Below are 16,581 nucleotides of genomic sequence, written 5' to 3' on the forward strand. Positions count from 1 at the left end.
ATCATTAATGCCTACAGGCACTCCATTCATAAATATACACAATTAAGAAATGCACACAAGCTTTGATGCCCCAACACTGGGCATAACACTGTGCTTTTCATGTAATATATCACAACAATAATATATCAATATCTGGTCCTGAGGCTTCTTTTGCCATCAATCAAGTTGATCTGGACATGATCACACCAAGACTTTGTTTCATCGATTGCAACTATCAACAGGTAGAATGTATTCCACTTTTGGCTGCCAGGCCAGCAAGGAAGTACTTTCTGTATATTTTACTTCCAGCCTCTTAACTGTCTGTTCACCTGAATTGATATCCTCCTGGACCTCCCCACATCACTGTGCATGCCTTTGTTGATGTGATTAAAACTGATGTAATGAGCAGTCATGTGTTGCACAGTCACGGCGGTTGTAAAAACCTCACAGTGGCAGCTCACTGAGGTTTGTTGTTTGACAAATATATGTCAAATAAAAGTTTATGCTGTCAGTTTACGAGTTCAAGTGAATAATGGTGTTCGTGCTGAGAACATTTATTCCAATGCTGTTTCTAGGAACTCGTAGAGCAAATGACTGCAGGCAAACAAGCGGTACCAAAAATAGAGGAATATGAATTGAGCTGTTTTATTAGTATGTGTCAGAAAGGTGTTGTATTTCTCTTATTGTAAGTAAAAGGAGATGTACTTGTATTTTCTCCGCCTTGTAATTCTGCCACCGTGTTGGCAGCGGGTGAATTAGAAGCTCGCTGCCCTCCGGTGTGATTAAACAAGGTAGCCTACAAACACGAGTTTAAACGTCTGCACCACAGTTTGTGTAAGCTCAGTATGCATTTTTAGCTGAAAAATGAAAAAAAGACAGACATACACACAACACGCACACACACTCACTCACTACAAGCGCTGATAGAAACAAACTGTTTGCATACGGCGCTTTGCAGACAAATAGTGCGACAAAATGAAAACTGCTACCCAGTGTTATCATTATTCATCTGATGATTTAGGAGCTGGGATGTGCTTTCCATTTCCCACACAGCAAAGGTTGATGGGAAATAAAATCCCATTCATCAATGACACATCTTTATCTGCGATACCTGCGGCAAAGCAAAGAAAGGAAGTGTGTGTGTATATGTGTGTGAATGAGTACACAACCCCCCCCCCCACCCCAATCCACAGACACACACCACCCATGCTCTGATCCCCCCCTATCGCGTGTTAATTTACAGTGCCTCTCTTATCTAGGCAGGTGGGTAAAAGCTGGCAGAGCAAGTTCTAGAGCCACACACACACTCGTCCCTTCCTCCTCCATCTTTTCATCCTCCGCTCCTCGTTTATCACGTCTGCTAGGCTTGGGAGCGGGTAGAGATAAAAACGAGCCTTGGCAAGAGGCAGTCAGACGGAATGGATAGCTTAGCGCCTGGGCCAGCTAGCCCTGATAGCACTCTCACCTGCTCTTGGGGATGGACATGGGAGGCGCCATAGGGAGAGGTAGCCTTATACTGCGTTCCATTTACCTCGGAACTCTGAAGCCGGAGCTGGGAATGATGTCACACCCGAGTTAGTCTATATTCACAACCTTCCACTTCTGGGATCGTTCAGGTGCTGGTGGAAATTCTGCTGGATGTCCCTCATTTCGGCCGGATGTCCGTTACCTTTTGCTTTCTTTGTGTTGGCATTCTAAACTCTTATGAGGACTATAGTTAACTGCTCCTCAGATCTCTGCAGGGTAAATTCAGACAGCTAGGTAGACTGTCTGTCCAATCTGAGTTTTCTGTTTCACGACTAAAACAACTTTTGAACGTACACATGTTCCACCAAAACAAGGTCCTTCCCGAGGCTATTTTGCAGAGACGCCGTTGCTCTGTCTGGCACATAGCACCGCCCAAGACGATTGTGATTGGTTTAAAGAAATGCCAATAAACCAGAGCACGTTTTACTCCCATCCTGGAATGCTGTCCAAAGATAGAAGTTGGACTGGCCTGTGTGTACGGCTGATTTAATGATAATGTTACTGCTACTGATACTGTTATTGCCATGTTGGATTTGGAGGTTTGGCTTGCTTGGGGTACTGTGAGGTGCACGACTTCCCAACTTATAAATCAGACTTCAGGGGGCGTGTTTCCGACTTTGAACTCGGAAATTCCGAGTACAAATGGAACGCAGTATTAGACCGACACGCTGGTTTACTGATACTCTGGGGCCCATATTTTAATAAATATCAATGTAGCCAGTCTCTGAAATAATGGGGGAATGGTACCAGATTTCATGATTGATTTCATGTTCGTGGTGAATGGATGTCACTCTGGTTCAAGTGAACACCATTCTAAAGTGGGGTTTTGATGATATTCCTGCTGATGGATTTGAGTAGTTGTGTTCCATGTACAGAAGTTGTTGTTCCCCATAATAAGACTTTTTGTCCTCATGTACGCACGTATCTAACATTTTAATCAGGGTCTGACAGCGAAATCTTGGTTGTTTAATTATGTCCTCTTTTCTTCTTTCTCAGCCAATTTATTAGCCTGTTCATATTTTGAACTCTCTCGACTGGAGTTAATGAATTTGGCTGTATTAATTAATACAAAAATGTCTTGAGGAAAATTCCATGTCCCTGCATTTGCATGCACAAAAGTGTTGGCTACAATCGGGTCGAAAAATATCGAAACAAGTTGACAGACCTATCACTGGCTTTGATTTGATTTTAATATGCAGTGCCAAACATGTTAACGTGATACTTTTTTTACTTTAGAGGTTCTCTGTGTTAAAGAACATCATACATTCCCAAATTGAACCCAACCAAGTGTTTGAACATGAAAAATATGAAGTCCTTCATCACAGTATTTATATGCTAAACTTTCTGTTACTCCATGTTCAAGGCAAATTATCTCAAGCAACTAAACAATGAATTTCGCCCATCACTAACAACCCCAACCACAATCCCCAGTCCTGCTGTGATCCATCTATTAACTTAACCACTGAAACATTTCATAAAAACCCATCTGCATAATTCTCAGGTTAAATCAATTACTGACCTCAAAAGCAGAAGATACATTTTCTCTGCCATTCAGCCTGAAATTATGGGCTATCAGTGTAGTGTTGTTTTTGTGGCCAGATGTCAAAAGGTTTTGGTGTGAAATTGCTGCTGTTGGATGGAAATCTCACAGCTTTGTGTCTAAATAAGAGCAGTTTTTGAAAAAACATATAGCAAGATTAATTTGAAATTTCATGGAAAATTGAAGGCAGAGGCTGGAGTGTGAGAAGTTCATCTGATTTTGCTCAGATAACATACGAAACAATGAGAAGTAAGAAAACAATGGGCTGTCAAGTGTCACCAAATGTTTACATTCTGATCAAATAAACCCCTCATAATCTCATCTTGACAATGTAGGCAACCAAAAAACTATTCGACCAGATGCATCAACATAAACTGTTGTATGCTATTGTTAGCTGAGTTAGTATACTGATGGTAAAGAAAAAAATATATAAGGCAGTTTACACTTCTGTATCAATAGGAAATAATTTGAGGCATGCAACCAACCCATTCTCACTCCCAACTCGTCAAATACTGAAGCTTGGTCAGAGTCTCTCAGCTTCAGATACTGACGCAAAAATCACCCTTTAGCGTCTGTATGGAATGCACCGGGCAGAGCAGCAGCTTGACCACGGCGCTGTAAGATGACGTAGTATTAAGAGAGACAATGGTAGAGAGTAGTATGAAAGACCTAAAACATAACATAGCACTTTCACCCAGGAGTTAAACGTACGTCCCGACCCAGAGCGTCAAAAAGTGCCGCTGAAAGTCCCGACCAAGGGCGTCTATAAATGACACCAAAGGGCTAGACGCTAAAGTAAACTTTTTCGTCTGACCAAGCGTAGCATTTTCACGCGTTCGGACTGAGAATGTGTTGATGCACCATCTTATATCAATCAAACTGTGGCTTTGAGACACGACGAACATTTTCATAGTACTTGAAAACAAATAGTGACTAAAAATCTTTTTCCCAGGTATATTTTACTTTCATGTTTTGCTTTTTTCCGAGAGCTAGATGAGAAGATTGATAACACACTTATATCTGTATGGTGAATATGCCAGCAGGAGGTAAGCTTAGCTTAGCACAAAGAATGGAAACAGGGAGAAACTGCTAGCCTAGCCTTGTCTGAAGGTAACAAAGTCAACCTATCAGCACCTTGAAAGTCCACTAATTAACAGTCAGATATTGTTTGTGTGATTTGTTCAATAACCAAAGTGTATAACCAATGATTTGTGGTTTGCAGGGTATTATGTGGTGGAATTATTATTGGCCGGGAGCAGTAACTACCTTCCTGTCTCCACTGGTTAATGAAAAGAAAGAAACATACCCCCTCCCAACAAGAAATTGGCTTACATGAACATCATGTAAGGCTAAATGAATGAAATAAATGCCATGTTTGCGAGTGCTGACGCTGTTTCCGCAGCAGGTAAATATTACCTATATATGTAGTAGGGACCCCCTACTACATATATTGTATAAAATGAAGTTGCATATGAAACAGGGCCTACAATAATATGTATGGCGGCCTAAAGCCTTTACACATAACTGTTTACTGCATATAATACTCAGCTTTTAAAATAATAGTTCACATGATTTTATAAATCATGTTTTAATGTTATACATACATGTAGCACAGTGAATTCTTACGAGGAACTGTGTCTGTGGATGGCTATCTTAGTGTCTACCTTACCTAAAGGCCCATCAACCTATGATCAAAGTTTATTTCACAAATAGGCTGATAATGTTGCAAATAATATGTTGGATTCATGTTCAAGACATTTTAATTCTTGAAAAAACTAGGGGTCCTGGACCCCCCCTGTTGAAGTCTCTGTTTGCTCTAAAGGCAGACTGAATAAAGTCTAAAATATCCTTTCTACTAGCATCCAAACAAAAGAAAGTCCAGACTGTGTGAAGTGTGTTTTTCCAGTCAGATGACCTTGGGTGTGGCTTGACAATTTCAAATTGATCCCACACCGTCCTGGTTGAGAATACCTGTGGCTGAATGCATACGTTAAGACTTGGGATGAAAAGCACACAACAGGGGAATGAGAATGTATGTGACACAGGGGGGTGTATGCACACACAGGATAAGTGACACTACAGCTCCAGACGTGTGCTGTGCTGCCTTCCAATGCTGTGCCTGGCATATTAACCACAGCATTACTGTTTAAAACAGCAGGTAGGGGAGTAGCAGGTCCCTACTTCATCATGCAATTCAAGGGCCCTATTAGGCTACAATTACTAAATGGCAAGGCTTGTAAATCATACATCATTCATACTGAGCACTCGGAGAAAGCACAAGAACACGTCTCTACCTCGCCGCCCACTGCAACACAGTAATTGTTGCTGAGAAGTCCTGGGTGGAGCGGAAAGGGAAAGGAAGGGAACGATAAAAAAAAATGAAAAAAAGACAATACAAAGACAATAGAAAGAAAATGTAATGTAAGGAAAAATCGAAATAGGAAGAAAATATAGGAAAAGAAAGCAAAGGATTTTGTTAAAAGGGAGAAGAGAACATGGACAGGAAATAGAAAGAAATGGAAATGGTTTAATAAGGTTTGAAAAAAAACTCTTTCTTCTGATTTTTATGATTGCAGAACTATCAGCTTGTTCTCTTCTTTCATGGGAGTATTGCAGCATGTAGCGGCTGCTAACCCTAACCCCTAACCCCAATCCCTTTACCACGCCTCCTTTCGCTTTTACACCCACCCATCTCTTCTACTCTACACTAGAGCTGTCAATCTTCCTCTATAATACTATTCAAATTCCATTTGATATTTTTTTTAATATTTGAATAATATTCGAATATTTAATGCTCAATTACAGCCTGTAAAATAATATGTTCTACACTACTCAGGCTTATGCATTGTCGATGGCATTACAAGCATGTGGTTGTTGTTACACGTTCCGTTCACTAGAGGGGCTTCCAGCATTAGCCTGGCCTTGAAGGGACCTGCACGCAACTTTGTTTACATTAATTTTCCACCACGAGCACACAGCGACAAACCCAAATCAACAGAGAACTCTGGAATGAAACATTATCAACAACGGTGCTCGGTTAGCACAATGACATCATGTTAGAAAGCACAGCCGAAATGTTTTGTCATAAACTAGCTAGGTAAGTAACAAATGATGCTAACGGCATTAATAAGTAAGCCAAACGGGAATGTCACTACTATTTTAGTGATTTATAAGCAACCTGTTTCTTGCAGATTGTCACGTTACTGAGAATACAGCTATTAGAAGGTAATATATAAGTAGAAGCTAACTCTGACAGCTGTAGGGCAGCTAACATTACCTTTAGCTGTCTTCATGAAGCTCCCAGCTACGCTAACGTTACTGTACCTCGCGACGCAGTTAGAAAACAAGAACGAGCTAACTAATGTTAACATAAGCACTTTGGCTCGGTGGATGTCGATTTTAAAGTCATGTTAAAACTATTTCCCGTCCTTCTTACGATTTCCAGCCGCAGCCTGTCACTCCCCCGTGTACTAACGTTACTCGGTACGTAACATTAGCTCCGTAATGTTGTACTAACGTTACTCGGTACGTAACGCTAGCTCTGTAATGTTGTAGTAACGTTATCTTAGACCTCACAATGCCTTGTGTTTCTCACTCCCGCTAAGTTATTGTTCATAAGACGTGACATGAGTGACACATGCGGGTAGGCCAAGGCGAGAAGAGGGAGATTAGCTAATGTTAGCCAACATATTTATAAAAAAAGTCACATTCGAATAGTAATTTCAGCATTCGAATAGTATTGATTTTTTTACTATTCAAATTATATTCAAATTTCAACATTCGTTCCAACAGCCCTACTCTACACCCTACCCCCTGCCTTTATCCCACCCCTTAACTCATTCCTTAACCCTTAACCCTAACCCTTCTTCACCCCACCCCCCCAACCCCTAATTCCTTACTTTGCTTTGTCGTCTTATAATTATTACTACTATAAATATTATTTTTATTCAGGGTAGATGTTGTCATATTTTGCATTATAGTACAAACAACATTAAGAGTATACAGCCAAGATACTTTTACTTAGGCAACAAAACATATAAACTTAGCACAAAAAGTAATTTGTGTTTGGTAGATTATTTCTCTGTGGTAACAATGCTTTTTGGCAATAAACGTATACCAGCAGGTTTAGTTCCCTTTCAAATGGTGCCCCATTTGTAAGGAACATGCATTTGTGGGATGAGCAGCAGCGCTGAGTATGTGGTTGCACCCATGAAATATTTGCCAAATCTTCTCTCCCATTGCCAAACAGGTTATTTTGCTGTTGCTATATGTATGCACAGAGAAATAATCTACCAAACACAAATGTCCTTTATGTGCTAAGTTTATTATATCTAAAAAAACTTTTGGTTTCGTAATGTATGGTAAAGGCTTCAACTGAACTGTGGTTTGTTATATGTCTGTGTTTTTGTCTGCCATTAATTTATTAAAATTCAGATTTTTAGCTTCTGCGTTCAAATCAGCTGGGAAAACCACATCGACGCACATCACACCAACTCTGAATCCAGGTCAGTTGAAAAGGGAGAGAGACATTGTACCACAACTGATGTAACAACTGCGCTCAAGCTTTGAATTATGTTATGCAATATTGTCAACTGCAGCACCAGCACCCAAAGATGAATACTTGGGATTAAGGGGAGAGGAGTGTTTCTGCTAAATATATAAATAAATAAATATAATTAATTGCACAAGCAGATGCTAAAATAAGCATTGTACAAACCCCAATTCCAATGAAGTTGGGATGTTGTGTAAAACGTAAATAAAAACAGAATACAATGATTTGCAAATCCTTTTCAACCTATATTCAATTGAATACACTACAGTACAAATACAAGATATTTAATGATAAACTTTATTGTTTTTTTGCAAATATTCACTCATTTTCAATTTGATGCCTGCAACATGTTCCAAAAAAGCTGAGACAGTGGTAACAAAGGACTGGGAGAGTTGAGGAATGCTAAAAAAAAACACCTGTTTGGAACATTCCACAGGTGGTTAATTGTCATGATTGGGTATTAAAGAAGCATCCCCAAAAGGCGGTTCTCAGGTCGTTCACAAGCAAAGCTGGGGCAAGGTTCATCACTTTGTAAACAACTGCATGAGCATATATTCCAACAGTTTAAGAACGTTTCTCAACGTACAATTGCAAGGAATTTAGGAATTTCATCATTTACAGTTAATAATATCATCTAACGATTCAGAGAATCTGGAGAAATCTCTGCACATAAGCGGCAAAGCCAAAAACCAACATTGAATGCCCGTGACCTTCGATCCCTCAGGCAGCACTGCATTAAAAACCGTCATTATTATGTAAAGGATATAACCACGTGGGCTCAGGAACACTTCGGAAAACCACTGTGAGTTAACAGTTTGTCGCTACATCTACAAGTGCAAGTTAAAACTCTACTATGCTAAGTGAAAGCCGTATATCAACAACACCCAGAAACGCTGCTGGCTTCTCTGGGCCTAAGCTCATCTGAGATGGACTAACGTAAATTGGAAAAGTGTGCTTTGGTCTTACGAGTCCACATTTCAAATTGTTTTTGGAAATCATGGACGTCATGTCCTCCGGGCCAAAGAGGAAAAGGACCATCCAGATTGTTATCAGCGCAAAGTTCAAAAGCCAGCAACTGTGATGGGCAACTCGCACATCTGTGAAGGCACCATTAATCTTGAAAGGTACATACAGGTTTCCAATGTCTTTTTCAAGAATTTTTATCAAGCCACATTCTGCACGTGTTACAACGGTGTGGCTTTGTAGTAAAAGAGTGCGGATACAAGACTGGCCTGCCTGCAGTCCAGACCTGTCTCCCATTGAAAATGTGTGGCACATTAATACATGCAAAATTTGACAATGGCGACCCCGGACTGTTGAGCAACTCAAGTCGTACATCAAGCAAGAATGGAAAAGATTTCCACCTTCAAAGCTTCAACAATAAGTGTCCTCAGTTCCTAAATGCTTATTGAGTGTTGTTAAAATCAAAGGTGATGTAACATAGTGATAAACATGCCCCTATCCCAGCTTTTTTGGAACATGTTGCAGCCATCAAATTCAAAATGAGTAAATATTTGTAAAAAAAAACAATAAAGTTTATCAGTTTGAACATTACATATATTGTCTTTGTAGTGTATTCAACTGAATATAGGTTGAAAATGATTTGCAAATCATTGTATTCTGTTTTTATTGACGTTTTACACAATGTCGCAACGATTCCAAACAATGGGCGGTGGCGTGTGTTTCTGTGTTAATCAAAGGTTGCGTACTAACGTCTCAACTCTGTCACAGTCATGTTTTGCAGAATTAGGGACACTTGCCATAAGATGCAGAACATTTTATGTTCGCAGGGAATTTGCGTCTTTTATCTTGATAGCTCCATTCCTCCTCAGGCTGCATGGGCAGCTTTTGACCCGCATCATGGACTCAAACCCAGACTCTGTCATTTTGGTGGTGGTGGATTTTAACATAGCTAACAGCCTGAATAGGAGCCTGAGTTATACAGCTGTCACCTTAACATAATAAAGGTCCTACTTGTCCATTGTTGCCCTTGAACCTTATCAGTTTGCATGAAGCGCAAGTTGGTCACACAGGGACACAATGTTCTTGATGACTCCTCTCACCCTGCCAACTGTCTTTATAACTTCCTCCCTTCTTTTGAAAGACTAAAAAGTAACAGAACTAGTACAGCCAGGTTGTGCTATAGAACTTACCCAGAGGACAGAATTCGATCCCTTAACTCTTTAATCACTGCAGTTATTAGAGACACTGTGAGGGTATGTTTAGAATGGTTAACATCATAGCTTGTTGTGTAATAATAGCATCCCCATGGGAATGCTTGTTTTAATTAATTTGTATTATTATTTAATTTACTTGTACTTATGTATGTGAGGTGGGGGTTCAAGATTTTATTTTGTGTGAGCTCCCCAAACTAAATTCCTGTCAACTTTGTTGAAATGGCAATAAAGTCTTTGTCAGTTTACATAAATCACTTAGGAAATAGGATTCCACCTACCTCTGGCGGAATCTCACCATGCAGATAGTTGTGTTTTTTTTTTTGCAGATTATTTTGAATATGTGCTGTTGAGATTTCCACTCACATACAACAAGGACCCTTGTCGACTGTGGACTCACTGTGCCTACTGTGTGTTAGTTTCCCATCCTCTCCCTGCAGAGATAACATTTTGCAATGTAGCAGGCAGGCAATAACGTTGATCCAGGGGCTAGACTGCAATCAAACCTACTGTATTTCTCTGCTGCTGCTGCTGCTGGGGTTTGTATGAGCCAGCATCAGAGGCCATGCTGAGAGCTTTACAGTCTGATAGCCATTCACTGTCAGGCATTTCCTCTCTGACCGCAGATACACAAAACAACTTGAATATCTGTTTCTTTGCATTTGATCCTTTGTGGAAACATATGTATGTAATGTTTTCCGCTCAATACATATACAGGTGGTGAGCAGTGTTTTGAAGAGAAACAATCAAGGTTTCTGCCTAAAAGGAAGTTTGTTGTAAATTAGAGAGTGTGGTCTACAACTATTCTATCTGTAAAATGTCCTGAGATAACTCCTTGTTATGATTTGATACTATAAATAAAATTGAATTGAAAATGTTTAGTTATGTAGAGAGTAATTTGGTGCAGTCTCATTTTAAATAGATGATAGAACTAGCAGAATAAAATTAATACAATTTGGTTGAATTGGTATTCCTGCTTGGTGTTTTTGCACTTAGTTTCATCACTAAGGACTAACACTGGGAACACACCGCCCGCGTAAGTGTCACGTAGCGTATATACAGGTGTTTGGTGTTTTAAGCCCCCAACGTCGCCTTCCAGGCAGCGCGGCAATGGTTATGTTTAGGGTAATGGTTATGTTTAGGGTTAAGAGTTATGGATAGCTGTCTGGAAGGCGACGTTGGAGGCTTAAAACACCATTGAGTGTAGATACGGCCCGATTGTGCGCCTTCACACCGGACGCTTATTTCTATGCACCGGTCACAAAGCGATCATTTTTCTCCTCAGAGTAGCGAGTCTCCTTGTGAGAAGTCAAGGCAGCCCAAATCCCCATGAACCTAGATGTTTTATTTTGAAATGTGCTTTATTTTTGTAAAACATCCGGCTGCACTGTGGTCTTCCTGTATGTGATTACCTGCCTGGCTTGACACATCGCTTACGTAAAAATAGAGTAGACGCTGATACTATACGCGACACTTAAACGCCCGTTGTGTTTTGGCTATAATGATATGTATGATATGTGTGTGTATATATATATATATATATATATATATATATATATATATATATATATATATATATATAAAGAATAACATAAGGATGTCAGTTAAAATTAATATTTGGATAAAATCTGCACAAAATCTCGCCTCTCAGCAGCTTCACTGCAGAAATATCAGTATCAGTTGTGGTGGCCTTAAAGGACTCAGCTGACTCATGCTGTCAATATTGTATATTGTGTGTGTGTGTGTGTGTGTGTGTGTGTGTGTGTGTGTCTCTGTAGATAAATAGTATAGTTGACTGAGAGGATCAGTCAATATTAGAAAACAGTCTGGATTTTCACTGGACCTTCATAAAAGTGCTTCATGGAAACTTTTCCTCGGCAATGTCTCACTGCTAAATCAATTGTGAAGGCATATTATAAATCTAGCAATTTAAAAACAGCAGCCTCAGAAAGCTTCATGCCTTCATATAGGAGGTTTTGTGTTTTCAGCACAATCTTTGACTTCTTCTCCGGCAGACAGGTAGGCAATATTTCTTCACTGAGTAGTGAGGACAAATGCATCACTTCCACACAGGGCTATCTCAACCAATGATACAAAGGCACCTTTATGCAACTTTGTGGAAAGGTTTGGGAGGAAAAAAAGAATTAGGAGCGGAAGGAGAAGATTACAATATCAAGCTGAACTGTCAGCGTGCTGATCCACCAAATGTCAAACAATACATATTCATCTGTTTGGCCAGCCACAGCAAAGAGACAGTGCTCTAGGAGAAGTCCAAACTGAGATGGCTGACATTTTCAGCATTCAAGAGACTGACAGCTGCACATAACAACATGCAAATACACACACACACACTCTCTCAGAAACACCCACACACACAGTCATATTTACACTTTGCATGCAGTGAGTTTATTTGATAGATGTTGAAGCCGGGTGTTAAAATAGTGACCCTTAATGGCAGTAATCAAGTTCGAGATGCGAGGCCTGGTCTTCACAGCTAAAACCATCTACTTGCTTTCAGGTCACCTGTGTTATGTTTCCTTAAACCTACTGTATCCACCTTCATAATGAAAGTATCGATCAAAGGGTTCTCTACCTAGTTACATAGTTTATTACCCATCCACAAAAACAAAAATGAAGATTCCCACTCTTTTAAAGAAATCATTTTAAATTACTTTTCTAAAAGACCTTGAGACAAATGTGTGTATGAGGCATATATATGTATGTTTATTGTGAGTTTAAGTGTCATTTAAAGATAGGTTAGTCTAACTGAAAATTAATGAGTGGCAAATCCAGATTTCTCAGTCAAGGTACAGCTTCATATGGAAACAAAGTTCACTCAATATCTGGATCTAAAGAATTTTACAGAATCACCCGAACACAAAAAGCATGATCCTATATGATTTAAGTAAAGCTGAGGCTAAACCGATTATAATTAGGGGTCCAAGCCCGAGTTGCCTTGCAAACACGGTTCACAGATCCAGCGGAGCTGTGGAACTCTATTGCTTTCCTAAGGATTATTATTTTTCCGTTGATAAAACTGATGCTACAGCCTAAACCGTACATGAAGGGGGGGTGCCATTTTCAGGACTGGTCCAGATCCCTGCAAGGACCTCAGACAAAAAAATGCAGCCACTTCCACCACTAGGTGGCGCTATAACAGAAATAACGCGTTTGGCTCTATAACTCCTAAACCGTACATTGCACATAAAAAATACGTGTATCCACGCGTTCTCTGAATTCAGCTGAATCTCCTGATAAAGGCCACGCCCATTTCCGCCTATACTTTTATGCATGAAAAATTGCGATTTATCGTTAACATATTTTTTCACACTCTTCCTAGACCGTGCGACCGATCTGCACGAAACTTGGTAGGTAGTATCTCCAGACCAACCTAACAAAAAGTAATGAAAATAATTTGTATCGGATAAAAATTGCGCAAATTACGCACAAACAAATTTGTGTAGCTAGCTATGAAAACACAAACTTTGCCATATCTCGGCCAAAATAAATGCTATCGAAGCCAAACTTTAGATTCTTGTTTGCTATGATCCTCTGGGCCAACAAAACTTTTACGAAAATTAGCTACTAGGGGGCGCAAGTACAAAAAGTTGATATCTCATGAGCGGCTCATCCGAGGGTACCATCTGAGGCCACGCCTAAAGTGGGGTACTGATTGGTCAAAGTGGGCGTGGCCTATGGGACCCAGGTTTGGATTCACCACTTACACTAATGTGAGCAACTTCAAATTTACAGCGTAGATGTGCAATGGCTCATGGACCTAACTTACAAAAAAATTACACATATGGACCACTAGGTGGTGCTATAATGACGTCAAACGTGTTTTCCACATTACACATTGCACATTAGAAAACCTTACATCCACGTGTTCCTCGAATCGAGCTGAATTTGATGACATAGGCACGCACATTTCTGCTAAGAAGTTTTTTCGCAATATCGTGCAATGCACAAAAAACAACTTTTTGAAACTCCTCCTAGGCCGTGCGACCGATCTGCATGAAATGTGGTACGTAGCATCTCCAGACCGAATTGATCTAAAGTTATGAAAAGAATTTTGCTACATATAACAACCAAACAAATTTTTGTAGCTTGCTACGTACTTTAGCATATCTCGGCCAAATTAAAAGGTATCAGAGCAGAAGTTGGTAATAATGTTCGACATCCCACTCCGAGGCAGTGTACCAATTTTGGTGAGGATTGGCCATTAGGGGGCGCTATAATGAATGTAGACGTGTTTTGGCAAATAACTCAATGCATTTCAATGGGACATTTGCGATTGATTGCAATTTCTCTGCCGTAGTAATTGCTATCAACATGAAACTTGTGATGCTCGTTCGGCATGCCACTCTGAGGCTCTGTACCAAATTTGGCGAAGATCGGCCATTAGGCGGCGCCATAATCAACTTAGACGAGTTTCGGCCCTTTCACTCAATCAATGTTAATGGCATATTTGCAACTGAAATGTACCACAGATCTTGCGGCTCAAACCTCTCGACATTTCCTGACGTTTGCCTCCCCACATTATGCTTTGGGTTCCACTTTCGCGTGTTCCCCGGGTCGTCGGGGGCGACTGGCGCCGGGAGGCTTGGACCCCGGTCATAACTGCTTGCAGTTCTAGTTTTATGGTTGAATTCTCCGAAAAATTTAAGTATTTTGCAGCCGGTTGTGTATGTGTGTATTTGCATACAATAACAGCTGTTATCTTGATAGGGTTATTTTATGTAGGATTTAAAAAGACAGTACTGAGGACTTGACCTTTTCAGGCTTTTTTCAGGAAATAGATTTAAGTTATCCTTGCGCCCATCTGCGCCTGGTGGAATCCCCTGGTTAATGTAACTTCTTGTTGTGTGCCCTCTTGACACTTCTGGAGGATATTGTTCCAGTAAGGTTATTGGGCTCTAAAAATGGTTATATTTGTGGGGGCGTTGCCTTGATAGATGGGTGTCTTAGTCTTTAACACTCAGCCATGGTTGCTCTTCCTATGGCTGCTCTAGCCAGACTTATCCCCCTTTAAGCAAAAGTATCTGACAAGAGATATCCAAACTCTTGATCATATGGATCAGGTCTCAAAATGTACACCCTTTGTATGTCGAGGCTTGGTAGATTGTGCTTACCTCCACAGGGTAACGGCGGCCGTTAATGCTGTGTTCAGAGCCTTCAGATCCGTTGTTTGGACCCCAATGAAACTCCACTTTTTCTGCCTTAAACCTCCCTGGTAGGCCTGCTCCCCTTACAAAGTAATCATCCTTCAACATAATGGCCACTGAAAGAAAGACAGGACAGAGAAAAACAGACAGAGCGAGAATGAGTCATTCATCACTGAACATTTTTTTCAGCATACATACATAAACAGTATGTAATCATTCCTGTCAAAAAAACAGAAGACTGGTGTCTTGCCTAAAATTGGCATCTATTGTTGATGTGAAGGCAAATTTCAATGATTGCTCAAAAACTCAATCAAAGGTGTGTGAGGACGCATTCACAGTGTGAAACCTCTAAGTTTGAAGAGACACAGACATTATTTATTCTGAAGACATGCTTAAGGTATATATGTGTTTATCTTTTAGATTTGCTCTGAGGACACACATAACCATTTCTGTCATTTTCCATTAGCCTCTAAGGCAATTTCTCAAATGAAGGGCTAATTTGCCAAGTAAAATTGTTCTCTTCAGTCAAAGCAAGCTGCTCTTGCAGGGTCCTTTGTTATTCCATCACATCTTTCTGAAATATAGTGAGAATTAAGAGAGGGCCTTATTTTCATATTCACAAAGGTCTCTGAAAGGATGCCCATGTTCCATCAACCAGTGCAGCCAAACTTCATCACACAGTCATGTCCCATTAATAGCAAGGACTCAAATGAAGAGAGTTACCTGGTTCATCATGACATTGGTCACGACTCCAAGTCATTAAGTATCACATACACCTGAAGACCCACTTTACATACTCTGTGCTTACGAAATGTTGCTAACAAAGAACAGTCCCTCCAGGATTTCGCGATGTCGTGATCGCAACAATTCACACAAATTCAACCAATAACCGTGAATTTTTTTCCCCGCAAATTTCACCAATAACCGGAGTTTCCCGCGTGTGCCAGACTTTGTATCAGTATGTGACTCTGAGAGCCACTGACCAAGCGGGAGTGAGAACGAGTTGACGTAACACACGTACGTCACCAAATTCATTTCCTTGTTTCTGATATGAAGACGAGACATGTGTGACTCAAACATCTCACCATTACCAACAAAACATACAGCGAAAGACCTCCATCCTGCCAACCTGTATTCATTTTAACATCAATGTATGTTGTAACAATTTTTCACTCTAAAGTCGCTGAAAGCTGCTACTGTTTCAATCTTGTCAGCTCTGTGCAGCGGGCGGGGCTGCTGCTCAGTTCCCCCCGCGAATGACACGCGCACACACACATGGTGGATGCAGGAAAAAATGGCGATGAGACGTACAGGATGACCTAAATTGAGGATAGCTACGCTTGTTATTGTAAGTGCAATGATAAGTTAAAGTCCAATAAGTACCTTATGAAACCGTATAAATGTGTGTCCCAGGCCAGGTTAGGAAATTAACTAACAATGTAAAGATCAACAAACCACTGACACATATGTTCAAATTTGATTCATTCAATAAATTATTTTTTGTCTTAAATCCACCAGCCATTTTCATATTATACCAACATTTGCAGCATCCTGAGCCTTTTTGGTAAGGTTACTAGGAAAACTCAACGCAGAGTAATTTTATTCTCCCCAAACAAGTTTCCTTTTTATTTTTAAAGAACTATA

At 40.2% G+C, this 16,581-nt stretch overlaps 1 protein-coding gene across 2 annotated transcripts in view; it reads right to left on the bottom strand.

Moving 5' to 3' along the window:
- Nucleotides 1–16,581, bottom strand: part of ptprga (protein tyrosine phosphatase receptor type Ga) — a 511,734-nt gene that overhangs the window by 168,403 nt on the left and 326,750 nt on the right. For both annotated transcript variants that reach the window (XM_036001852.1, XM_036001851.1), the window contains exon 4: nt 14,905–15,053. In XM_036001852.1, the coding sequence (XP_035857745.1) occupies nt 14,905–15,053 (149 nt within the window). The remainder of the gene's footprint in view (nt 1–14,904; nt 15,054–16,581) is intronic.

This window comes from Sander lucioperca, chromosome 6 (genome assembly GCF_008315115.2).
Source record: "Sander lucioperca isolate FBNREF2018 chromosome 6, SLUC_FBN_1.2, whole genome shotgun sequence".
Lineage (NCBI taxonomy): Eukaryota > Metazoa > Chordata > Actinopteri > Perciformes > Percidae > Sander > Sander lucioperca.